This window comes from Dipodomys merriami, unplaced genomic scaffold (genome assembly GCF_024711535.1).
Source record: "Dipodomys merriami isolate MVZ:Mamm:240054 unplaced genomic scaffold, mDipMer1.0.p SCAF_1, whole genome shotgun sequence".
NCBI lineage: Eukaryota > Metazoa > Chordata > Mammalia > Rodentia > Heteromyidae > Dipodomys > Dipodomys merriami.
This window is the reverse complement of record NW_027202270.1, coordinates 39329383-39355795: the sequence shown is the minus strand read 5'-3', so window position 1 is coordinate 39355795 and position 26413 is coordinate 39329383. Positions and strand designations below refer to the sequence as shown.

The window sequence follows — 26413 nt, the reverse complement described above, 5'->3', positions numbered from 1 at the left end:
TGGGAGCTGTACCTGTGCTCTTCAGCTCAAGGTGAGCGCTCTACCGCTTGATCTACAGTACCACTTCTGGTTTTTTGAGTGGTTTATTGGAGATAAGAGTCTCATGACTTTCCTGCCCGGGCTGGCTTTGAACTGTGATCCTCAGATCTCAGCCTCCTGAATAGCTAGGATTACAGGCATGAGCCACAGGTGCCCAGCTAACTTACACAATTTTTATAGAGAAGCACCTATTTTTACTAAAAACATCCCCTCTTAATGGTGGGAGTATTATTCTGCCTAGATGCTGCTCAGGTTTAACCCTTTTGCTTTCTCTGCAAGAAGGTCTGCCCCCAAATCAAAAGCCAGTTTGGGATAAGCTGACATTTTGATTATAATAAAAATGTTCATAATGAAAACAAAATCTCTCAATCTTTAAAAGCAGATTTATAATGCGTCTGTGCATCATTGACATTCTGTGTACACTGAGATTTCAATTGAGAATGAAAATAAGGGGCAAAAACTGTTTGCTCCTGCAAAGAGAAGCTCAGAATGATCCAGTGACATTGGGGTTTCTGTTTATCCCTAAGGCTCTACAGCAATGGCTTCAAAGTTTGATGTTGTCTTTTTTCTTCTTCTTCTTTCTTACTTTTTTTTTCTTCCAAAGATGTTGAGCAGCAGGCTAATGGCTCCTCAGCAGGGTGCAAAGACAGCAGAAAGCTCTGGAATCAGATGTCAATGTGTTCCTAGGAGATACCCTGCTAGGACAGAGCTAACTAACCAGGGCTTTAGTCTCTCTTGGGGCCCATGCTTGAATGGCTCCCTGCCCACTCTCAGCTTCCTATATGCTCCCTGATTAAAATGCTGTCACAGATAAATCATGACTTCTCCCTCCCTCCTTTCTTTCCCCCATCTTTCCTTCACGTTTTCTTTCTCTCCTCTCTCTGTTTCAGAAAAGTTTAAAGATTACAAAGATGAATAAGCCTTGCAAAACTACCTACTTGCATATGTAAGTAAGCGTTCATGGAACTGGGCAGGTCTTTGGCATGCCCTCCTGACCTGGCATGCAGCAAGCACTAAGCAATGCCTCAGCCACATGTTCTTATTCTCCACTAGAGATATGTTTACAATACATGAGGTGAACAGGACCACCACCACTTTTGGCGTTACTGATTACCTAGTTATTACTAAGAATTAAACCCAGGACAGATATACCAGGTAGGCACTACATGCTGACTTATACCTTAGCCCTATATGTTTTCATGTATTTTCTGTCAGTCCCTTTCAATCAATTACTTGATGACTCCTGTAACTTCCTTATAAATAGATTGATTATTTTGGGAGTTCCACATTGCTTTTCCCTAACACAGTCAGAAACTGATGAGAAATTGAAGCCCCTCACATATAGTTTTGATTTTCAATGCAGTGAATAAATGTGCGTTCCCACCTGGAAGTAGAGATAACGGGCCTTCAGGTAGTTAAGAGTAGTTGCTTTGCTACTCTATCGTTTGCTTGGAACAAAGACGAAACTGAGCCTCCAACAACACAAGCATAGCCTGATCTATTAGGATATTTGACAAGTACAACCATTTAAAATCACAAAGTAAAACCAAACTATCCAGTGAAAGTCAATGAAGTAAAAATACTGTACTAAAGCCATATTCACATCTTCAACTTAGCCACATGTCTACCTTCTCCTCCTCAACTCCCAATTTTGTCCTGTCTTTGAACCCTATAACCCTGTAGCTGCCTCTAACTTCTCTAGATTCCATCTGTTCCATGCTGTTCCACTTGCAGAATGGCCTATCTCCATGAAAATCTATTTGCTTACGCTCTACACAAAATTTCTTCCTATCTATACCTACAACCTTGATGTGGGACTGAGGCTTTGGCCACTAGAGAGGGCTTTGTCTTTGATGTCCTGTTCTGTGCCCTTTGCCTTGGTCCCCAGTCTACCTAAGAAGGCCTTGGTGGGTTCTTGGGCTCTGAATTTCAGAGCATATCATTTCAGTCCATCCACAGCAAGGATTCTGCCACCTGCATTCCTTCTTTTTGCTTTCCATCTCTCGACTCCTGGCTGTTGATCTTCCATGTTTCAAACCTCACGCTGGTCTTTGAGAATCATCTGAGTTGTTTCAGCTATGCTGTTTTAGTACCAGTGTCATATCAATGACTTTCCTTGCTTGTCATTTCTTTTAGAATTTGTCTTCTCACTAATGACATTTCCCTACCCAGTGACTGATTCCATTTCAGGAGCACCAACAATTAATGTGATGTTATCCAGCAAAATCATGAGGAAACCCCCATTGCATGAGATGGAACACAGTAGGAACCCTCACAGAGGTTACTTAGACTAACCACACCTTCAGTTTGAAAGTACTTTTTGTTGTTGTTGTTGTTGGTCGTTGGGCCTGAACTCTGTCTGGGCACTGTCCCTCAGCTCTTCAGCTCAAGACTAGCACTCTATTACTTGAGCCAAGCACCACTTCTAGCTTTTTCTGCTTATGTGGTGCTGAGGAATTGAACCCAGGGCCTCATGCATGGAAGGCAAGCACTCTACCACTGAGCCACCTTCCCAGCCCTGAAAGCACTTTTGAAAGTTGATTTCAAATCTTGATAAAAAAAATGTACAGGGAGAAAATGAGGGAAGAAGTGACAGTGTTCAAAAAGAAATGTACCCATTACCTGACTTATGTAACTGCAGCCTCTCTGCAAATCACTTTTACAATATAAATAAAAAAGGAAAAAATGTACAAATAAAATTGTGAAAGTAAATAAAAATAGTGGTGATAAAGAATTTTAAAACAGCAAGATTTTAGTCCTCTGTTAAAGAAGAACTACACTATGAACTTTTGTAAACAGCTGTTTCCATATTCCCCTTTAGAGTAGCATTCTCTTCCAAGAGCGAAAAAGCCAGGGAGAAATTTCCATGAATGGTAAGAAGCTGAAGCTGGGATCCTTTGCCCCAGAACAAAGGTTATGGATGCCCAGAACCCAATTCTGATGTATTATTTAACTTTGTATATGTTCCTTTCTTGCTGGTAAAGATATATATAGATATAGATAGATAGATAGATAGATAGATAGATAGATAGATAGATAGATAGATAGATAGATAGATAGATGGATAGATAGATAGATAGATAGATAGATAGATAGATAGATAGATAGATAGATTGATAGATAGATAGATAGATAGATAAAACCTCTCAGATGAACAGTAAAGTAAAACGGATGTGGAAACATCAGGATGATGTAGTAATAATACTTATTCCCTACATCTGTGAAGATACAATTTTCAGTTTAAATTAACTTCCTTTTTTTTTTTTTGGTGCTTAGGTTTGATGCTTGAGCTCAAGGCTGGGGTGCTGTCTCTGAGCTTCTTTTGCTTAAGGCTAGAGCTTTACCACTTGAGACACAGCTGTATTTCCTGCTGGTTTTTTTTTTAAGTAGTTTATTGGAGATAAGAGTCTCACAGATTTTCCTGCAAAGGCTAGCTTTGAACTGCGATCCTCAGAACTTAGTCTCCTGAGTAGCTATGATTACAGCATGAGCCAATGGTTCCCCACTTAACTTCCTTTTCACCCAAAGATTTCAAAGTATTTAATAGGAGGTACATGGTAATTACAATAATTGCTCATTGAGTCAGCAATGCGACAAATTAACATGCAAAAGCTTATGAGGTTCTTTCTTAGCACTTACTGTAAGTAACCCTGTGGGAAGCTATGTATATTTCTGGGTCATTTCAAAGTAGCTTTGCAAAGTAGTACCCCATATTAAACAACGACATAATACATGTCTTCAACCTCCTAAGTTTTACTATTGGTAAAAAAAAATGATAAATCTCATTTATTGTCTTAAGTATGCACAAGAAACTGAATAACATTAAAACAAAATTTCCCCTGGGCAGCCAAAATCAATTGAGCAAAGGAAGAGATATCTGATCTAGAAGCTATGGTCTTCACACATGGGGCCAACTAGTGCAGTAACATCCATGATGGAAGGAGCAGACAAGATGGAATGAAGGTTGAGGATCCCCTTGATTAATAAAGTACACATCATTTTCATCCCTCCCCCTTTCATTATTATAAAGGAACATTGTGATCATTTGTAACTAAAGTAATTGATTTTAACTTCTTTGAAAGCTCTATCTGGTGAAAATGATGCTGGCAGGCATTTAATGGGTCACAGAAAACAAAAATGAGTTTTTGTTATTAATTGTTAATAAAACTTACATTTCCATCTTTTAAGACAGTGTTCTAATTTGTTTGTTTTCAGGGTACTGTGACAGGGCTCAGCAGTTCCTAAAAGTACTGAAAATAATGTGGCAGCTAAGTTTGAGATTTAATGGTCATGGGGTCCTTAAAAAACAATACTGGGTTTTTAATGGAGTTCCACAGAGTGAGAAACTAAAGAGGTTTGCTTTCCCTGCATGTTTCTTGCTTTGAAGTTAGAAATGCGGCTCAGTCTGATTGAGCTAGGTTGGGGGTAAAGAACTTGCCAGGTTTTACAGATGAAAGCAAATGCTTAGCAGTGGAATTAAAAACCAATGTACACAAAACTGTTAGTGTTTAACGGATGCCAGTCCTCACTGGTACTCAAAAAGTGATGTCTGAACCATTCAAAGCCGACCTGGGTCTCCTTGCCAGGAGCAGGTTTGCACACCAGGCAGCCTGGTATGCAGAAATCATTAGTGCAGCTCACTTAGAAGTCACTGGTGGGGAGAACTCTCCCACATGCTTCTCAAAAAGAGGCAGAATTACATGGAAGTGCTTCCTAAAGTTGGGTGGTCCAGATCAAGGGGTCAGAGCAGAAACCACATTTCATGGAAACCCCATGTCTCTCATGACATTAATAAAAGTGAAAGAAAAAGTGGTTAAAAAAAGAAAAAGAAAAACAATTCCATGGTCAAATATATTTGAAAAACTGAAAGTTAAGCAAGGTTAAACATGTTTCTTCCATGCCTACTTCTTCTCTAGGCATGCAACATTTTAAGGAGAATGGGATTTCCTTTGTTACTAGGCTTGCTGGCTGGTTTTGAAAAGATAGCTAGCTGTTAGACAATGTCTACATACTGTGATCCAAGGGACACAGCCTGGGAAATACTGAAATAAAATATTATTATCCTTGGTTTACAGAAGAGGACGATGAGGCTCATGGAGAAGATGGTAGAGGTCTCAGGCCTGCAGCTCCCTAGGACCAACTCTTAGGTCAGAAATTTGAGAAAAGACAAATTTCAAAGTACATATCCTGAAAGAGTCTCCTCAAACCAATGCTTCTGAAAGTGCTTCACACATGCTTTCTTTACTGACTCAGTGAAGACTGGCAGAGCCTCCCAAGTCAAGATTACCTGATACAAGGGCATGCAGATGCTATCAATCCACTCCAGTTGCAAGCGAGGCAGTTCATCTTTCCGGTTCCGGTCAAAAATAGCCTAGAATGGAGGAGGAGAGCTTTGCTTTACTACACTGGAGTATTTTACAGGGACTTTGTCAAACACTGTCACAGTGATCCAATTTCTACCAACTGAATACTTCACATATCACCATCAATATATGTACTTTCTTTTCCTTTATCTGTGAGGAAAATCAAATATTTTCACCCTTAAAAACAGATTTGTAAGTGAATATATTTGAATTTTATAGCACACCCTGGGAGCTAGGTATGAATCCAAGGGAAGGGGACATATTATACTGTCACAAAAATAATAGAGGACTTTTATTTTTACAATGAGAGGGTGGTTCAGAAAAGGATAGATAGAAAAATGTTCTTAAAAACATTTTTTTAAAAGTAGAGACCAAGAGCATCACACAAATAAATTGATAAGTTGAATTGAAATTCTTTTGACCAACTACTTAAATATAATACAAGATTAAAAATAGAAACCATTTACAGTATATTTTGAAGGTGAAACATTAGTTTGGTAATTATGTAAAATTTTCAATAAGATTCTGTCATGAATAAATTCCTATGTATGGATGGGTGGAAGTGGAAGGATTCAATCTCTTCACTGCCTCCTTTAATGATGTTATAATATTTGATATAATTTAGGTATATTTTTGAATAAAAAGAATGGCATTTCTGTTAGGAGTCTTGGCAAGGGAAACAATTGGAATTGGAGGAGTAAAATATACAAAGTCAGTTCTATGCCAATAAGAATGCCTCCCTTGGTTCTTCAAGCATAAAGCCAGAGCCTAAGAAGCTACCTGTGCTCTTATTGGTTTGGCAGAGAGCACTACTGAATTATATCTCATCTCACCTTATCCTCTCCAAGGAAGACTGTGTCTTTCCTCTAGGTAAAATGTGGTGTCCACATGATTTGGCATTCTTTCAGGCTATGGAGGCACATACAAGCCACCTCTTTGGTTCAGAGATGTTGGAAAAGCATGCATTCTTAAGATTGAAGTAGTGGGGCAGAAATCGCTAAATATAAAATGTGAAATATTCAGAAAGAAGACTGGGATTCAGAGAAGACTGCAAAATATGCCAGAGAAAGTGGTATTTTTGTGACTCACCTGAATGTTGGTTCTCTAAAAACATTCATATACAATTCTATTTTAGATTACTATAATAAAATACCAGAGGCTGAGAAATTTAAAAAAATCAGTTTATGTAGCTCATAGTTCTGGAGCTTCATGGCTCTATGTTTGTCATGGTCTCCTTGCTGCGATTCTTGAGGTAGCATAAATTATCACATGGCAAGAGACAGGGCATTCACCTGTGTGCCTTTTGCTGTCTCTCTTTCTGATGAAGCCACTGTGACTCAGATATGGGGAAGTGAGCTCCACCCTAGTGACTTTCTCTAATCCCAATCTCCCAAAAACCCTACACTTCTAAATACAACCAGATTCAGTTTCCAGTCTCTGAATGTCTTACCATGGGGATAAAATTTCAACATATTTAGTCCTGGGGGACACATTTAACCTATGTTCAAACTGTAAGGTTTTATTCCATTTTCTCTACAGCTCTTTCTACTATCTGAAGTATTTATTGTTTGTTTGTTTACTGTTTCTGATGGGTATTAGATACAAATACTTGAAAAATTCAGTCTTTTAGTCCCAATTGTACAACTATTCCATAAATGATTTTAGAACTTGAGTACTGTCGCCAAAAGCAATCATGCCAATACTAATAACTCTTCATTTCCTCTTGATCATCTAATCTTAGACAGTCCCCACTAATGTACCTTCTGTAAGGATTTGCCTATCCTACATGTTTCATAAAAAAGGAATCACATCTGTACTCTCTTGTGACTGGATTCTTTCACTTAGTATAATAATTCCAGGGGTCATTCGTATAACATGCATCAGAACTTCATTTAACTTTTTTTCTGCCTCATGGTGATATTTCATTGTTTAGACATACCAAGTTTTATTCATAGACATATGAGTTGTTTCCACATTTTGGCTATTCTGATTAGCACTTCTATAAACATTCATGTGCAAGTTTTTGTATGGATATATGTTTTTATTTTGGGGAGACAGGGGATATATTTAGAAATAGAGCCCTGGGTCATTTGGTAACTTTATGTTAATTTTTTTTTTTCAGTTGTGGGGCTTGAACTCAGGGTCTGGGCTCTGTCCCTGAGCTCTTCTGCTCAAGGCTAGGGCTCTACCACTTTGGGTCACAGTCCTACTTCTGGTTTTCTGGTAGTTAATTGGATATAAGAGTCTTATAGACTTGTCCTGACTGGGCTGGCTTTGAACCATTGTTCTCAGATCAGCCTCCTGGGTAGCTAGGGTTACAGGTGTAGGCTAGCATATGTTTAAATTTTGGATAACTACAAAGTTGCTTCTCAGAGCACTTTCACTATTTTACATTCCCACCAGCAATTTATGGAGATTTAACTTCTTCACAACCACACCAACATTTGTCATTATCATTTTAATTATAGTCCTCCCAGTGGGTGTGAAATACTACTTCCGTATGGTTTCCATTTGCGTTTTCCTGATATCTAATTATTTTGGTCATCTTCATGTGCATATTAGCCATTTTAGTATTTCTTAGAAAATGTATCTATTCAAATCCTTTGCCTATCTTTTAGACTGAGTTGTCTTTATATTTTTACTACAGTAGTTCTTTTCATATTATAAATATGAAGTAACTATGTGATATGCAATTTGTAAATAATCACCCTTTTTGCAGATTATCTTTTTACTTTCCTGGTGGTGTCATTTGACGCACAGAAGTTTTTAGCTTCAATGAAGTTTCATTTAGTTTTGGTGAAGTCCAGTTCAACACCTGTGAACTAGCATCTCTGGATCATTCCTAATTTTGTTTCTTCTTGTAGCTTCTGTATAATATCTCAGACATCATTGCCAAATCAAACTCTTGAAGATGTCTATGTATATTTTCTTTAAAGATTTTATTGGTTTTACTATTACACATGTCTGTGATCCAGCTTGTTTGTTTTGGAGTACAGTGAGTGGAAGGGCACTCACTTCATTCTTTTTGCCTGGAATAGTCAAGCTGTTCCTGGACCATTCACTGAAAAGACTTTTTCATGAATGTCAGACAATGTCCTGACATTCCTGTTGAAATCTCTTGACCATAATGGTAAGGCTTGTCTTGGACTAGTCACTTCTTAATCAATGTGTGACCTAAGAAAAATGAGTGTAGGTACGGTATTGTGCTTTCCCTTAGCAGCATTTTGCATCTGGTATTTATTACTGATTACTTATTGCCCACTTCCCTAGCTGGTTGACAAAATCTAAGAGGGCAGGGAAAATCATGCCTCTCTCATTTCTGGAGGAACAGTGCTTAGTTCCATGCTTGGTACACAGAGGTACTCAATCACATTTTATTAACTCACTGCTTCTAGAATTATCCTGTCTGTGGTCCAGATTAGCTTTTGTCTCTAAAAGTTACTGTGATAACCTCTAGGACTGTATAACATATGGAGGGGAGGGAGAAGTTCCAGGACAATTTTCTTCCTAAATGTCAAGGGAAGGTGGACATAGTGGATGTCAACTCTTGGTGAATGCACTTCTAGAAGCTTTTGGAAAGGCTTGTCTCCTGGGGGGAGACAATTGTGTGCTGTGGTACGTAGCCTTTTGTGAATGTAGAGGAGAATTTGGAGCTGTTTCCACCACAAAATTAATTTCATTATGTCCTCAGAATAGTCCTTACCTGAGACTACAGATAAAGGCCCCTTAGTTCTGCCCTGCTGCTCCTGTCTGCTCACTGATGCCAGCAATTTACTCTTTTCTTTTATTTAATTAAATGACCTGTGGTATTGCTTCACTATAAACCCTTCAGAATATGCCTCTGAAACAGCTTTTAAAAGGAAGAAAAAAACTTTTATTTAAAAGTAGATATGTAGCTGAGAGAAATTCGGGTTATATTAGGTTTTCCATATAAACTGAATATATCCTAATCTAATATCTTTTTTTTTTTTTTTCTTCAGTCATGGGGCTTGAACTCTGGGCCTGGGCTCTGTCCCTGTGGTCTTCAGCTGAAGGCCAGTGCCCTACCACATGAGCCATAGCACCACTCCCAGTTTTCTGGTGGTTAATTGGAGATAAGAGTCTGACGGACTTTCCTGCGTGGGCTGGCTTTGAACCATGATCCTCAGATCTCAGCATTCTGAGAAGCTAGGATTACAGGCTTGAGCCACCAGCGCCCAGCTAATATCTTTATTTTTATAACCAAATTTAGTAACACTGCTAACAAAGACTGGTATGCGTTTCAGTCTATTTAATCTGGCTTTTATTAGGTAAGTAACTAGTTAAGAATAGTTGAAATCAGCTGGGCACCGGTGGCTCACACCTGTAATCCTAGATACTCAGGAGACTGAGCTCTGAGGATCATGGTTCTATGCCAGCCCAAGCAGGAAAGTCTGTGAGACTCTTATCTCCACTAAACTACCAAAAAAAAAAAAAAGCTGGAAGTAGAGTTGTGGCTCAAGTGGTAGAGCATTAGTCTTGAGCAGAACAAGTTCGAGGATAGAGCCTAGGCCCTGAGTTCAAGCCCCACGACTAGCAGAAAAAAGAGAAAGAAAAGATTCATTCTCAAATAATAATTGAAAAGTTGAAGCCAGCATTCTAGCACCAAAACCTAGTTCCTTAGGTAAAACTTTTCATTTTGCAAATAAATTGGTTGGAAATGATTTGCTTTTGAGATTCTGAAAGCTCTAAACTTTAGGACAAAAATCCAAGTCCATGACAGAAGACCACTTAAAGGCAGGTATGAAATGCCAACTCTGGGTCTGATCTTTCAAGTTCCACTTGGCACTTCCTCCTTCATATATACTTGTTTGTCCCATTGAGGGCTTGTTACATAGCATGCCACTTTTAGGCAGAAACCTGGGCATAAGAATGTTTAGCATTTAAGCTTAATTAAAGTTTAAAGCTTTCAAAGTCTTTTCTTAAATCATTTTTCAAGCTTTTCCAATTTTGAGTTGTGATTTGGAGTTATTTTTGGAAATGTCATTTAGAAAGGTAAATACATGATAATGAAAGCATGACATACTGAAGGAGTGAGTTTAAGTTCTGATCTTTCTCGATCTCCTTGTTCGAAGAACTCACTAGTCACAAGTTCAGCCACCTGAAAGACAGAAATATTTTAACTTATGTGTGGTTCATCATGAGACTTGGAAATTAGTTCTGGCTTATTACATGGCAGTTATCTTCAACACCAACAGTCATTTAAAAAGCTGATAAGAGAGTATATTAACCTTTTGTGTTGCAGAATTTAATCAATAAAACTGATTTCCTTTTAATGGGAACCTGTGCAATGTACTTTTAGATGCATTCCAATGGATAATCTAGAAAAAGTTTCTATACAGAAAAATAAAACAATAATTCAATCAAATCATATCATATCTTTTATTATCATATTTTTTTATTATATGGTAATAATCATTTTTTATTTGTCTTTCTAGATTCTTGTGTATGTGTGTGTGTGTGTGTGTGTGTGTGTGTGTGTGTGTGTGTGTGTATGTGTGTGTGCGCACGCGCATGCTTGTGTTGAACCCAGGACTTCATTCTTTCCCTTAACTTTTTCAATCAAAGCTAATACTCTACACTTGAACCACATCTCTGCTTTTGACTTTTTGCAGGTTAATTGGAGAAACGAATCTTACAGAATTTTCTGCCCAAGCTGCTTTCAAACTGCAATCCATAGAACTCAGGCTCCTCAATAGCTAGGGTAATAGGTGTGAACCATCAGTACCTGGCTTCTATGTAAATTCTTTACTGAGCTCCATACTTTTATCTCAGTCTGACTTTATCTTGTAATGATAAATCCATCACAACTTCCTTCTACTAATATTTGTGTGCACTCTGGAAAGGATAATCTCAGAGCATTCTCTGCTTTCCACTGTAGCTATCAACCAAGAGGCAAGACTAATGCAAGCTTCCTAGGTCATACCAGACTTTCTCAGGTTGTTATGATCTAGTTTGAACAACAGTCTTTGGGCTATCTGAATCTGTACTGAAAGTGTTTATGTATGGCACACTCTACTTGTTGCAAGCACAGTGGAATGGATATTCTTCCTCAGACCACTGACAGCTTTGTTTTCCTACCTTTCATCCATTAGTGTGGATGATCAACAGCCAAGCTAAAGAGATTATTTTATCTCCCAAAGACTTTCCTTCTCAGCATTTTTTTGAAGGAATTGATCTAACAAATAAGTGTTGAGAAGTAACAATAACAATATGATGTGCACTGAGGAAAGGTTTGAATGAACTACCTGGATTTGCAAAATATTGGAAGGAAAAGGGAAAAAAATCTTATACAATTGATGGCAAGACCTGGATCCCTACACTAGGCCTTCTTTGTCCTGTGCTATTAGAAAGATCAGGTCCTATGTCTGGTAAGTGAGATGAGTTTAATTTTGATCAAGGATACTGACTCAAGATATTTACATTATATATATATATATATATATATATATATATATATATATATATGTAGCTCAAAAGATGGATCACAGATAAAACTTAACTATCTTAAATACCGTATCTTCCTGAAATACAAGAGTAGCAAGGATAAAACCATCTATTAAGGGGAAAAAAACCCACCAAATATCCAGTAAGGTCAGATTCTTTCAAGAATTTAGCTGCATAAAAGTAGCAGGATATACCAATGAATGGATAAAGAAAATGTGGTATAATGCCCAATGGAGTATGATGCAATCATAAAAAAGAATAAAATTGTCACATGCAGGGAAATGGATGGAACTGCAGGTCATTGGGCTAATGGAAATAAATTAGACTTACAAGATTTTTTTCCTCATCTGGATGTATGTATGCTTGTATATGTATATACTTATGGTATATATTCACATAAAAAGGGGGCTGTATGAGGAAAGCCACCAGTGGGCGGGAAGGAGATGATGTTGGTAAGTAAATAACAAAGTAGATTATGAATTTGTGAAAATAATATAATGGAATCTATTTAAATTGTATAAAAAGGGAAGAAGTTGGAGGAGAATAGAGAGTAATAGAAGGAATGAATTTGATCCAAGTACATTTGATACATGCATAGAACTATCACAATGAACTCCCCTTTGTACAATTAATATGTACTAATTTAAACAAAGTAATCGAAAGTGACTCAAAAGATTGCCTTCCCACCAGCTGACTATATAGTCCTTTGGCTGGTATGTTGTGTGTTTTCTAGGACTTGATTTAACTTTTCCCAAAATGCTACTGCCTTTGATTTTAGCATCCCAGGTCTCCATTCTCCAGACTTCCTTTAAAGAAGAAAACATACCCATAGGGTTTCTCCTCATTAATCCCAGAACTCTCCCTCAGCTAGCTCTGAAGCTGGGTCTTCTACATTAAAAAATGGAAATGTGCACATCAAGTGCACCATGGTTGGGAGTCCCGCACAGGTCTACAGCCCGTGGAAAGCAGAGAAATTAAGACAAAATCCTGCCCTTACTCCTTCTAAAGAGGTCCTCAGTATCTCTCCAGTGTTTCTTTCACAGCTTAACTTGTACCACTGTTTTGTTTGTACTTAAAAACCCAATCAGGAACATTAAGTCGCTCCTGATTGAATTTTTTATTAACGAAGGAAATTGGGATGCTAATCAGTCCTTGGGGATCACTGGAGAAACTCACATGCTCAGTGTCATATTTCTGAGGAGGAAAACTGAGTAGATTAAAGTGTTTTTTTTAAAGGCATTTTGAAAAGGAATTTAGAAAAACATCTGAGAAGTTAGAAATACATTTCTAGTTTTAAAAGAAGGCCTCAGTTATGTCCAAATCTTTCCTGAAATCAAGAACGAGTATAATTTAAAAAAATATTTTAACCTACTCAATTTAGAGACAAACATGAACATGACTTGTCACAAGAATCCTGATGGAAACATTTGTAAAACCATAATGATGTTTTTATTTTCCTGGACTCTTTCTTGGTTTTCTACACTTATCAGTGGAACTTCACATCAAGAAATATAAAAATAATATTTATACCATTAATTGAGTAGAACACTTAGAAGTGTCTTCTGAACCTCCCATGTTGATCTAAAATATCAGTGTAGAGATTATTTTTCTTCCAAATACTTTGTCCTGTGAATTTCTTGTTCCCTATAGGATGCTGCTAAGATCCTGGCATGTCATACCTCACCTCATTGTCTTTCCAGTCTTCTCTATTTTTCTCCTTATCCTTCCAAGATATCTCCACCCTCCATCCTTCCATCCACTTAGTCCCTACCATAGCAGCTCAATCTGCATTAGACTATGATGTGAGCAAGAAATAAATTCTATTTGGTTTTAAATATAATTTCAGAATATATTTGTTATTGCAGTAGAGCCTAACCTAACCTTGACTCATACAAAAATTTGTATGGAAGCAAGGTCTTGATGCTTAAAAAGAAAAGAAAGGAAAAAGAAATAAAAAAAATTGAGTGATCCTAAAATACGTGGCATCAGCTTGGGTTCAGGAATCAGATAGCAGATCATCTATATAACATAATTTTGTGCAATTATTACTGAAGTAAAGCCAATGATATTCTTACTGAATTTACAGTCTTAGGAAAAGAGTCTGGGAAAAAATGTTAGTAGCATGTGATGGCTGATACTGACAATCCCCCCTCCTCCATGTATTCCAGGAAGTGATTTCAGGAAAGGATCATCAGGCTTATAAAAACAAATGAAAGAGATTAGGAAAATTCTAAGTCTTACAGAGATGGAAATTAAAGCTCTTTCTCAACTTCAAAACTAAAAATTAAAATTTAGGCATGTTTTAAATAACAAACATCAAATAAGGTTCATTCTTGAAATAAGAATCTAATCAAAGGTATGGTCAACACCCTAGAGTTAAAAACTCTGAGTTAGATGATAAGCAACAAACTCTGGTAACTGGGTGAAAATAGCTCAGGGAAATGATTTACCTACATAGTTCTCTAATATTTGTGAGGCCCAAGATACTAGGAATAGAGAGAGAGAGAGAGAGAGAGAGAGAGAGAGAGAGAGAGAGAGAGAGAGAGGGAGAGAGGGAGAGGGAGAGGGAGAGAGGGAGAGAGGGAGAGAGGAAAGAAGGAACATGAAAGACAGAACATGAAGGAAAAAAGGAAGGAAGGTTGGTTGGAAGGTTGATTTGTATAGTTCTTTAATCCCAAATATAAGAAAGCAAAGAAATACAGAGAATCTAAGATGTTTTGGGTAGGAAAAAAAAAGACTGTAAATGTGATTACTGACAAATTGAAATAACTAGAATCAAAGACACAAACAACTGTCTAAATGTTTAAAAGACTTTCAATGCTAAAGAATCCAGGAACCCATAATAATATAAAACAAAACCTTCTTTAGGTGAGAAACAAGCTGAAAAAGCTTACTTCACCCTCAAATAATTGCATGGAAGATAATGGAAAGGAATAATTTCTAAGGATAAGGATCTAAAGGTGAAGGGAAATGAATGTGGAGGTAGCTCCCAGGGAGTCAGGCCCACTGCAGTGTGGAGAGCTCTTACAGCGAATGACCACAGGGATTTTAGAATTGCTTTGAATTACACACTGACTGCAAATGTTTCTGATCTCTTCCTACTGAATGGGAATACTGCAGTAGTATTTTATGTTTGGGGTGAATGTTAGATACTGTATTTTTGATATGCATAGGACTTATTAGGGAAATAGGTATAAATCTGCCTGAGTTTCTGGACTGAGCACTTGTCCTGATTGATAGGCCATTTGGGTTTTTCTCCTCAGGAGAGAAGAAGAATATATTCTATCTGCAAAAAGGAAAGAAAATAATATTTTTGGTGATTTGAAGGGCATGATAGACATGTTTTACCAACAGTGTCTGTCTTTCTACTTGGTGGGCACATGAAATCACTGTTCTTGGTAGAGTGAGGTCATGTGACATGTTTGGATCAATGAATTGTTGAAGTGGGGCATTTAATTGTCAATGCAAGATCTTCTAGGGCCCTGACAGGAGATCCAGAATGATGCAGATAGTGCTGCTTCATCTGCACAATCCAAAATGAGGGCAAAGGAATACATGTTCATGAGCAATTTTTTTTAACCATGAGAACTGTGAGGTCTAGTGTAACATAGTATATTCTGTATAGACTGTTTATTATATACTGCATAGTTTAAAATTGAAGATTGATGCATACTATGTAGGAAAGCATCCTGGAGATTAAAGTCTTGGAGCCTAGCCAGCTAGGATCTATTTTTACCCCTACCACCTGCTAGATATAGGATCTCAGATTTCCTATCTTTTCAAACCTAATATTTCTCATTTATGAAGTGAAGATAATAACTATATTTATTCCTCAAAGCTGCCAAAAATTGCTTCAAACTTTATGGCTAAGACAACAGGAATTTATTCTCCAATATATTTTTTGAGGACAAGAAAGCTATATCAGTTCACTGAACAGGAATTAAGATGCTAGCAGGCTGGGCTCCCTCTGGAGGTTCTGAAGAGAATCTATCCTTGCCTCTTTCTGTTTCTGGTAGCTGCCAGCATTCCTTAGCTTGTGGCCATATCATTTCAGTCTCTGCATCATCTTCTCACATCGTCTTCTCTTCTTCTGAAATGTTTGATCTCTCTTACAAGGATACTGTGATTGAATTTAGGGCCCACTTGGATAAACCAAACTCATCTCCCAAATCAGATACTTTCTTAAATCACATTGGCAAAAATGCCCTTTCCTTCTCAATAATGGCTACAGGTGCTGGGTGCTGGTGGCTCACGCCTGTAATCCTAGCTACTCAGGAGGCTGAGATCTGAGGATTGTGGTTCAAAGCCAGCCCGGGCAGGAGAGACCATGAGACTCCTATCTCCAATAAACCACCAGAAAACCGGAAGTGGCGCTGTAGCTCAAGTGGTAGAGTGCTCACCTTGAGCTAAAGAGCTGAGGGACAGCACCCAGGCCCAGAGTTCAAGTCCTACGGCCGACCAAAAAAATAAAAAATAAAAAAAAATAATGGCTACAGGTTTCAGACTAGGACCTGGTTCCTCTTGTGTCTATTATTATGCCTACTATGGCAACTATACTTGAAGGCATTTTATGGATTAAATGAGATAATGTGCCTCGAACAGCTATATGTTGGTGGTGCATGAATATATGTTATTCCCTAAAACATCAAGTGTTAAGATATCAAGTGACTGTTTTGGCCCCCACAGTTCACATATTAGGTATCCCATAAAGCTTAAATAATTAGCCAGCAGTCCTAGCACTAGAGAGACTGAGGTGGGAGGATTGTTTGAGACTGGGAGTTGGGCAATATAGCATGATCTTTCATCAGAACAATAAAATAAAATTTAAAAAAGGAGAGAAAACTGAAAGAGCTATTAACTTTTATCAGTAATTAAAGACTTTGAATTGGGTAATTACCAGATTGAAAACTATTGTTGCCATGAAACCAGAATTGGGTGGTGGTGAAAACAGAGAAATGTAAACACAGAACTGTTGTGATACAAATTAAATTGGGTGTTGCACATGGTGGTCATAAAAGGCCTCTGATATCTGAATAGTATTAGGAAAGAAAAATACAATTTCCTTTTTAGCCTCTTTTATTTTTCTCTCCAAATGTGAAAAATAGGACCCTGTACCAAGACATGATTACTTATTCAGAAACCCTATTTTAGAAATGCTTGCCTTAAGAAATCGTGAAAGTGTTGTTCAGATTTAGCACATTACAAAAATCTTGTAGGCAGAAATAGAATTGCTCAGTGAAGAAAAGACTGAGCTTAAGCCCTATTGTGACTAAGCCTGCTGCTGCTGTTTCTGTTTTAATATCATGTTAATGTGGATGCAAATCCACTAGGGTTTCAGTGTCTCACTTACCCCCCCCTCCCCGCCCCCCCATTCCCTCCTCTGCCGAGCCCTGCCATTAATCACCACTTGCCTGTCTGGAGATCTCCCACGGTTTGGTCACGGCTCCAAGGTCACAAGCTGTCATTAACATTGATCTGAAAAACAGAACCGAACAAAACAGCCTGAATGATCTTTTGTAGCATTCCTAAACAAACCCGTCCTAGATAGATAAATAAATAAAATGAAAACAAGGCCGGCTCACGTCTTCTTTCCCTCAACAAGGGGCAGCACTGTTTATAGTCCCTGTGTTTGGAATCTCTAGCATGCCACCACACTGCTGAGAAGACAAAGCGCTCACACATCCCCTGGTGGCCCTTTTTGTTTGGTCTGCAGCAAACCAAGGAAAGCAAAACACTCCTTTTTCTACACCTGAACCAGGCAAGCTCTGTTTAAAATAATTTATAATGCACAATGTTGCTGTTTTGTTTTTCGTTAAACTATAAGCCAGGGAATCAATATATAACACTATGCACATGTCCAATGAATCTTTTGCTGACTTCTCATTGATTGATGGTAACAGAAGAATATCCGCACCAAAGAGGTGAGACACACGACATATAAGATGCAGGGTGCTCCTTCATTTTCATGGGCTCCATAGAGCTGAGATTTATGGGAGCCATACCATGTCATTCTAGTTTACTACCTGGATCCTACATGTTTTATGAGCATTATGAAGAAGAAACACCTTCAGCTATAGCTTTCATTAGACTGAGCATGTAAGAAAACACAGAAATGATTTGAATAAGGTCTTTGAGAGGCAGACTTACTAGAATTTTACATCAAATGATGGAAACACAGGAATGATGAAAACAACTGAAATGGTAGATGGATTATAATTTGATGTAATGGGAAGGGGAAAAACAAGACACACAGTCTTTGTCCCAAACCTGCTTTCTTTATGTTAAAACTAACAGTAGGTGATGAAAGTAATATAGGATTTGAGCGGGAGATCACATCTTGGCTGACTGCTTTTGGAAGAAAGGGTGTGTTGTTAAAGGTCAGAGGGCTGTCCTGCAGTTGTGTCTTAACATTTTCTATGCCAGATCCCAGTGCCTTTGAATCATGTCTGCGGCCCAGATGGCAAAGCAGGCTCCACTGAAGGGAGGTTTGTATAATTTCACCAGGAAATCTCTCCAGGGAGCAAGACTGCTCAGCAAATAATAGGTTATTCAAGGCACAATCAGACTGCATCAGCATCAGCAGCCTGCTCAGATTGGAGCAGCACTTAGAAAGCAGCCAACTCCAAACAACCCAGTGTTAAGCATTATGCAAAAGGAAACACATGGGTCTACTCTTCATTTTTGATCCTTTGTATTATAAGCATTTCCATAGTACATACCATATGCCTCTCTCTGTACTAAGTATTTATCCAACAAACTACTAGTAAGTGAATCTTTACTACTCACAGTAGTGAGCATTATCGTTCCTCTTTACAAATAAGTAAATAGAAGCACAGAGAGATTAGCTTTTCAGAGGTGAATAAAGAATTTACTATCCTGTGTTTATTACAAAGCTACTGGAACCCATCTCATTATATTCTTATACTTTTCTTTTTCTGTTCTGTTGGAATGAAAATGTGGGTTAACATGTGGGGCTTGGCAGTGCCTCCTGAACAGAAAATAACTGCTACAAAGTTGCCTACTGGGATTATAATTTGTATAATTACTCAGGTTCTGTTCAATTGATCATTTAAAACTTATCATATTATTACCTTAACCAACTGATCAACAAGTTTCTTGCATAGCTGTTAGGTGCTCAGATGATGATGATTTTAATAGCATTTATTGAATAGTCACTTCAGGGTGATTGACAGTTTTTATTTGAGATAAGGGTTCTAGTATTATTTCCATTTTTACCTACCAAAAATTGTGGCTCTCAATAGTTAGGTAGCTTGTCCAAGGTTAAAATTGCTAGATGTGTCAAAGTTAGGGCTGGAATTCACAATGTCTTACAGAAGATTCCTTACACCAATGAATGCCCTAATAGTAGAGGAGCAGGAAGTCTATGCAGAAAATGATAGAAAAGGCTGGATGTAGGATAGGTTAATTGAGCAAAGCCTTTACCCAATTAGCACCAAACAGAGGGATCAATCAAAGTTGAAGATTTAAGAAGGATTTAGCCAGGCCATGGTGGCTCACGCCTGTAATCCTAGCTATTCAGGAGGCTGAGATCTGAGGATTGTGATTCAAAGCCAGCCTGGACAGAAAAGTTTGTGTGAGACTATAATCTCTAATAAATTACTCAGAAAAAGCTGGAAGTGGTACTGTGGCTCAAATAGTAGGGCATGAACTTTGAGTACACAAAGGCAAGCCCTGAGTCCAAGTCCTGAGTTCAAGCTCAAAGACTGGCAAAAGAAAAAGAATGATCTAGTTAGACCTTTAGGGAGTAGATGTGAAGATCATTTGAAGAAGGAGTGGAAGGAGAGAGAACAAGTGTATGCATAAACTGACAAGAGCCTAAAAGAAGGATTGACAGGGAGAGCTGAAATGCAAGGGCAAGGACAGATAGTTACAAAGGAAATACTAAAGGAGAAGAAGGCACAGTTATCATTATTATTATTTTTAAAATCAAGTTTCTGCAAGGATTTATATTTCTAGAGTGAGAGAACAGAGAGGAAGGTTGTATCAACTGTTCAAGTTCAGTCCAATTTATAATTAAGTGAATCACTTTGGTCAAATTGAATGCATGGCCTGAAAGAAGGGCATCAAATTTCTGTCCTAAGTAGCAGGAAAAGAATGGTTGTGTACCTAGCATATCTAATACTGGCAGCAGAACATTTTAAGTATTGTTATCTATTTGATTAGTTCTGTAATTTTAAAACAATTAATAATTTACACAAGAGGCCCTAGATTAAAGCTGTAGAACCACCAAAATAATTAAAAGAAACAATTTTTATTTTAATAATACATTCAAATTTAGTAAAAATTGTATGTATGAGCTGAAGTTTCTCTATACACAACAATGTTGGGTAAAGAGAGCAACCTGTTTCATTGTTTAACATTTTAAAGACAAAAACCACATATGGTCACATAGAATGCCAGGATGGAAGGAACTCACATTATGTGTCTGTATGGTGCTATCTTTGTTCATTTCACATACACTGTGGAAAACAGGATTTTGTACAGCTAGAGGTATAAAATTCATTGTGAGTGAGTTGGTGTAGACTCCAGATATAGTTTACTCTGGAACGTGAGGAGCTAAGTCCACTTGTTTGAGGGACTGACTATAAAACCAGGCATTTTTTGATTTTGCTTACATTATAACACATATACAATGAGAGGGTAAGAAAGAATTGCTAATTTCCTGTCAATTATTTTTGTGTTCAGCAGTAAAACAAAACAAAACAAAACTGGTTAGAATTTATCTCAACCAAGGATTTTCTTCAGGGAGAAATAGTACGTCACTGACATTATTCAAACCTTAGGGCATATGGCAATGCAAACTGGCTTTTAGTTGGTTTTATTACTATTTAAAAATTCTCTGCAGATATTGTTTTAGCAGTGCCTACCTTCGGGGCATCTCAGTCAAACCAAGCAATGCAACAGGAAAGGCAGACACCTGCCTTTTATATACTGTGCTTTCAAATAAGACATTTTTTCCTGGTGGGCTTCCCTGGAAAAAAACATTGAAATTTTCTGCAGAAAAATATCTAGCTGGAAGCTGGGGACAGGTGATTCACGCCTGTAATCCTGACTATTCAGGAAGTTAAGATCTGAGGATTATAGTTGAAAGCCACCCTAGGCAGGAAAGTCCTTGAGACTCTTATCTCCAATAAATTACCAAAAAAGCCAGAAGTGGAGCTGTGGGGAGAATTCCAAGGCCTGCAGTTAAATGGAAAAAGCAAGTTCAGTTTGGTATGCAAATATGCAGTTTATGTTAAAATAATGTGGCATAAATATCCAAATACGTAATATACACACTTGAAAATGGAACAGTGAAGCGTGTTGAGATTGGTTTGGGAAGAGGAAGAGGAAGAGGACGGAGGTGGAGTGCTAGAAGGGCTAAGTCAGTTATGCAAATGTAGACATGTCAAAATGAAACCCCCTTGTATAATTGATGCTATTTCTTTAATGTAGGAAAATGATGGTGGGTGTTAGTGTTTCACATTTGTAATCCTAGTTACTTAGGAGGCTGCAAACTGGGAATCAGTTTCAAAATCAGTCTGGGCAAAAAATGTCCTTGAGATTTTTATCTCTAATTAGCCAGCAAAATGTCAGTATGTGAAAAAGCTGAGCCAAAGCACATGGCCCTGAGTTCAAAGTTCAAGCTTTAGTATTAACAAAATAAAAAACAAATAAGAAAATTGGGAAAAAGCAAAAATGGTCACAGGGTACACAGGTGTGTAATACTGTGGGAATGTCCAGGAAAGACAAAACAAGCTGATAATGGAAGGATAGCTATGCAATCAGTATAGGCATTGGGTTGGAGCTCAAAGGAGACTGGGCATACATTTGTAATAATTTCATTCATTACAGAGAAATAGATTCATATATTGCATAGTAATTTCACAGTAATTACATAGTCATTCATAGTATTTCACACATGCATATTCATATAATGTGTATATAATTATTCATGGAATACAGAAATTACATGAAAAGAAGTCTTCTTGCAAGAAGTTGAGTGGACAAGTGAAATGTCAGAGTGATGGAAAGGGGGGGAAGAGAAAACTAAGATGGGACTTTGAGAAAGTCTGGCCTCTAATTCACTATGTGACTTCAGGTGGCCTTGTACTCATGATCCTAATGCCTCAGCCTCCCAAATGCTGGGAATACAGCATATAGCAACAAGCCTTCCTTATTGAGGAGCTGCAAGCACATTTTTAGTTCTAGAAAGGCCATCAGCATCAAAACAAGATTTTGAAAATGGAAGCCAAGATCAGTCATAGATACTGGCTTGAAGGAGGGTATGGGGGGAAGACAATAAAACTAGGATGCGTAGAGGTGTCATTTTGAAGAGAGGAGAGCTCTTTCACTCTGAGAAGAATGAAGAAAGGTCTGTAAAGGTAACCAAGAAGTATTCAGAGTGGAGAGGGATGAGATTAAACCCTCTGTGACCTCAAGAGACTTCCAAGTGAGGTTGGCTCTAGAGGGAAGGAGGCAGGAAATATCCTGAACTGTAGGTAAGGAGTTGATAAATAGCAGATATATAGCTAAGATAGGAATCATGCTTAGGGTAACTCATGGTTTCCTGGTGGTGAGCCCAAACCAGGACCTCATACGCTTCCCAATAAAACCTAGTAGTGTGAGAACAGGAAGGAAACAGAAGATGAAGACGGTGAGAGCATGGTCTAGGAGAGAGAGCAATGACACAATGTGCTGGAGCATGTGTAGAGTGGTTTGCTGTGCAAAGTCTAGAACAGGCCCTTACTTCTGCCCCACACAGTGTTTAGGTTGTTTTCTATCCACAGTGCTTATTATCCCTAAAGGAAAACAAAGGTAACTTACCACTTTTCTGCACTCTGGGTAACTTTGGCTCCTAAGGTTAAAAAATCCTGTCTCTGCCCACTTGCACCTTTCCAACACCAGAAAAAAGGAAGAAATCAGGAGTTGGTGAAAGTAAATTAATTTTCTAATTTTGAAGATAGATTTATGGAGAGGAGAAAAAGAAGTAATAAATTGCAAGACAAAACGATCCATTCTTTATCTTGGCTCTAGTTGTTCAACTAATCTCAAGGTGTTTTGGATGTAAGTGAAGATTTATTACTTCAAAAATCTCTTAATATGCTTTTAGCACTGTCAGAAAAGTGTGTCTAAATGTTCAGATAATGAAAAAACACTGAAATATGAGCTTTTTCTTACCGAAATATATCACGATGGTTTTTGATGTTCCAATCATATTCTCCTTTACTGACAAGTTCAAAGAATTCAGTTCTCCTCCTGCAGGAAAATCAGATGAAGAAAAAAAGAAATAACCTGGAATGAAATTTCTGTCTGTGGGGTGACAGATACATTTATGGGGGACATATAAGACCACCTGAACCAACTGACTTAATATTTGAAATCATAAGGCTAAATAAAGCACTATTAAGTCACTTAAAAAAAAAGAATGCTGAGGCTTCAAGAGATATCCACATCACTGCTGAATATATTTACAGTGGAGGATATTACAGAACCATAAAATGGAAGACAATATGAAACTGCCTTCAGGATTATGTGCTGACACTCTGTGACACTGTAAGTCAGAGGAGGGAGGCAAGGACAAATAAAAAGAGCGGACAGTTGCAGAATGTTCTTTTATCATCTAACATAGAATTGAGCTGCATCATGACCTGAGGAAAGGTAGGCTCCCTAGTAGTAAATTCAGGATAAAAAATATTTGCTTTCCAGGTTGGAAAGCAACTATCTCACCATTTCAGTGCTTAAACACATCGGCTACGAAGACAGAAAGTAACTCTCAACAGTGACTCCGTTTCCTACACGCCGTGCAACTTTGGAAGGTTGCTTAAGCTATCTGAAATTCACTTTCTTCAAGTCTAATGTGAAGATCATATTTGCTAACCTAGGGTTAAATGTGAGGATTAAATGAGATGATAAAAGTGAAACCTTTAGCCCAGAGTCTGATACTTTAAGTGTTTGATGAATCTAAACACGCACCAAACACACACATACACACACACAAACACACACACACACACACACACACACACACACACACACACACACACACACACACACACACACACACACACACACACACACACACACACACACACACACACACACACACACACACACACACACACACACCCTCTACTAATTTGGAGATATATAAAAGAGAAAGATGGACCACCTGGAAGTTGTAAAAAGAGGATGATGTGCTCACAGAGGAAGGAGCTTAGTTTGGAGGCTCATGAAAAGCTTTCTGGAGGAGTTTCTAGTCACCATCCTCATCATTTTAGGCACCTGGATGGGCCACTTCAACCTATGAGTTATTTCAAGAAATTACCAGACTCCAAGCTCCATGAAGACAAGGGCCTGGCCCATTTCTGTTCACTCCTTCTAGCTCAGTGCTTGCAACAGTACCTGAAGCTCAATAAATATTTGTTAAATTGATGAATAAATTAAAATGATTACTTCAGAAAGTAATTTTTCAGCCACTGATTTCAATTAGGTTCTAGGGGCTTCACAGTTAGAGAAATTGAGATTCTAAAACAATGTGAGATCTATTCAAGAAAAATGCTGTCAGATTCCTTCAGACTAGAACCCACTGGACAACATAACAACTTACATGAAGTAAGAACACAATTCCCATCCAATATCTCACTCACTCTCCACTAAATATCTTTCTATCTGCAGATAGAAAGGGAAAAAACATTTTTGAGAGAAAGTGAAGGTATATTACCTAGGTGGTTAACTTATTGGGAAAAAAATCCCTTTTTCAGAAATATAAATCTTTGACATGCAAACTGAATACCATCATGAAAATAAATTCCCTAGTGATGAAATATTAATAGGTAGAGTTTCTGGTATGAAATTCTTAAATAAACTGAATGCACGATTGGTCTTTGGTTTCATATGACACTAACAAAACCAGATTTCTTCACACTGGGAAGAGAACATTCATTACCCCAAGAGGATGGTAGATAGAAGAGGAATGAGAGGAATCTCTTCATAAGGTGTATAAAAATCTGTAATCCTAGTTAACAGCCAATACGTTCTATTTATTCTGTCATTTCAAGGTCTGACTAAGGCTCCAGAAGTAATTCTGTCAAGTTAAACTTGGGACATCAAGGGCTGAGGGTTGTTTGGCTTGATGGTAGAGTACTTGATAATATGCACACGGACCTGGGTTTAGGCCCTAGATTAAATCCCCCAAACCACAATAGGAACTGTGAGAAATCTAGTATTGGTAGAACCATATATACTGTATACCTGGTAATCTGTTTCCTCTCATCATAAGATGACCACATTCTCTGTTTGGTACTGAGCATCTTCACATATATCTTTATCATTTTTCTAGGTAAGTAAATGCATTGTTCTGCTTTTTTTTTTTTTTTTTTTTTGGTCCAGTCGTGGTGCCTGAACTCTGGGCCTGTGCGCTGTCCCTCAGCTCTTCAGCTCAAAGCTAGCGCTCTACCACTTGAGCCACAGTGCCACTTTCCGGCTTTTTTTCTTTTTGCTTATGTGGTGCTGAGGAATCGAACCCAGGGCCTCATGCATGCAAGGCAAGCGCTCTACCACCAAGCCACCTTCCCAGCCCTGTTCTGCATATTTTAAAACTTCATAGAATAATATCATATTGAATGTATTCTTTGGCTACTTGCTTTTCAAAAAAATGATTATGAGATTGATCTGTATTGGTATGTATACTCTAGGCCACTCTTTCTCACAGATGCATGGCGTTGCATATATGATGATGCCACTGGTTATATACTCATTTTCTGATGATGACATTTTAGATGGTTTTCATTTTTAAAATTTTGTATTATTTATATTGTTTCTATGAATAAGCTCATACGCTTCTCCTTGTAAATTTGTGTGTGAGTACTGTGTGTGTGTGTACATATATATATATATATATGTATATATATATGAGTACAAGTAAAATTTCTGAGTCATATGTTTGAGTTTTCATTATAGTTGTAGACTATGAGTGTTGTCTATAACTTCTGAATGAGATCTTCTATAATTCTCACATTTTATAGGTGGGGAAACTCAAGGTAAAGGAAGGTAAAATGATTCTCCCTGAGAAGTTGTGGGCAGATCTAGGTAGATTCTAATTCCCCAGTCTCCATTTCTGGCCCTTGGGATAATCTTGGTAAACTTTAGGTAGCACACATCTTTGAGGCCAGATAGGCCTTCATGTTGAGAGTTGATGCCATGTCCCAGCTGCCCATCTTCATGAGACAGACTAGCATCATGGGCAGCTCTGCCCCGGCAGAGGCAGTACCAACTAAGGTAGACCTAGACAGCGATCTCTCCACTAAAGGATGTTGAAAGAAGGGCCCAGCCCAAGTTGATGGTCCACTGTGTAGGTACTGTACTTCAGATTTCCTCATTCTCAGCAATAATTACAAAACAACAAGAAATTTCACTGTGCTTTTTGGAATGAGTTTATACATAGAGTTTGTCCTTTGTGTGTGTGTGTGTGTGTGTGTGTGTGTGTGTGTGTGTGTGTGTGTGTGTGTGTGTGTGTGTGTGTGTGTGTGTGTGTAAATTGTAGA

General features: G+C 38.0%; 1 protein-coding gene across 1 annotated transcript in view; it reads right to left on the bottom strand.

Annotated features, from left to right (window-relative positions):
• The window catches only part of Pde11a (phosphodiesterase 11A), a 352033-nt gene that overhangs the window by 31423 nt on the left and 294197 nt on the right, over positions 1 to 26413 (bottom strand). The window contains exons 16-19 of the mRNA XM_070020261.1: positions 23049 to 23126; positions 17279 to 17342; positions 10447 to 10521; positions 5327 to 5410 (exon numbers count right to left, since the gene is read on the bottom strand). Of these exons, the coding sequence (XP_069876362.1) occupies positions 5327 to 5410; positions 10447 to 10521; positions 17279 to 17342; positions 23049 to 23126 (301 nt within the window). The remainder of the gene's footprint in view (positions 1 to 5326; positions 5411 to 10446; positions 10522 to 17278; positions 17343 to 23048; positions 23127 to 26413) is intronic.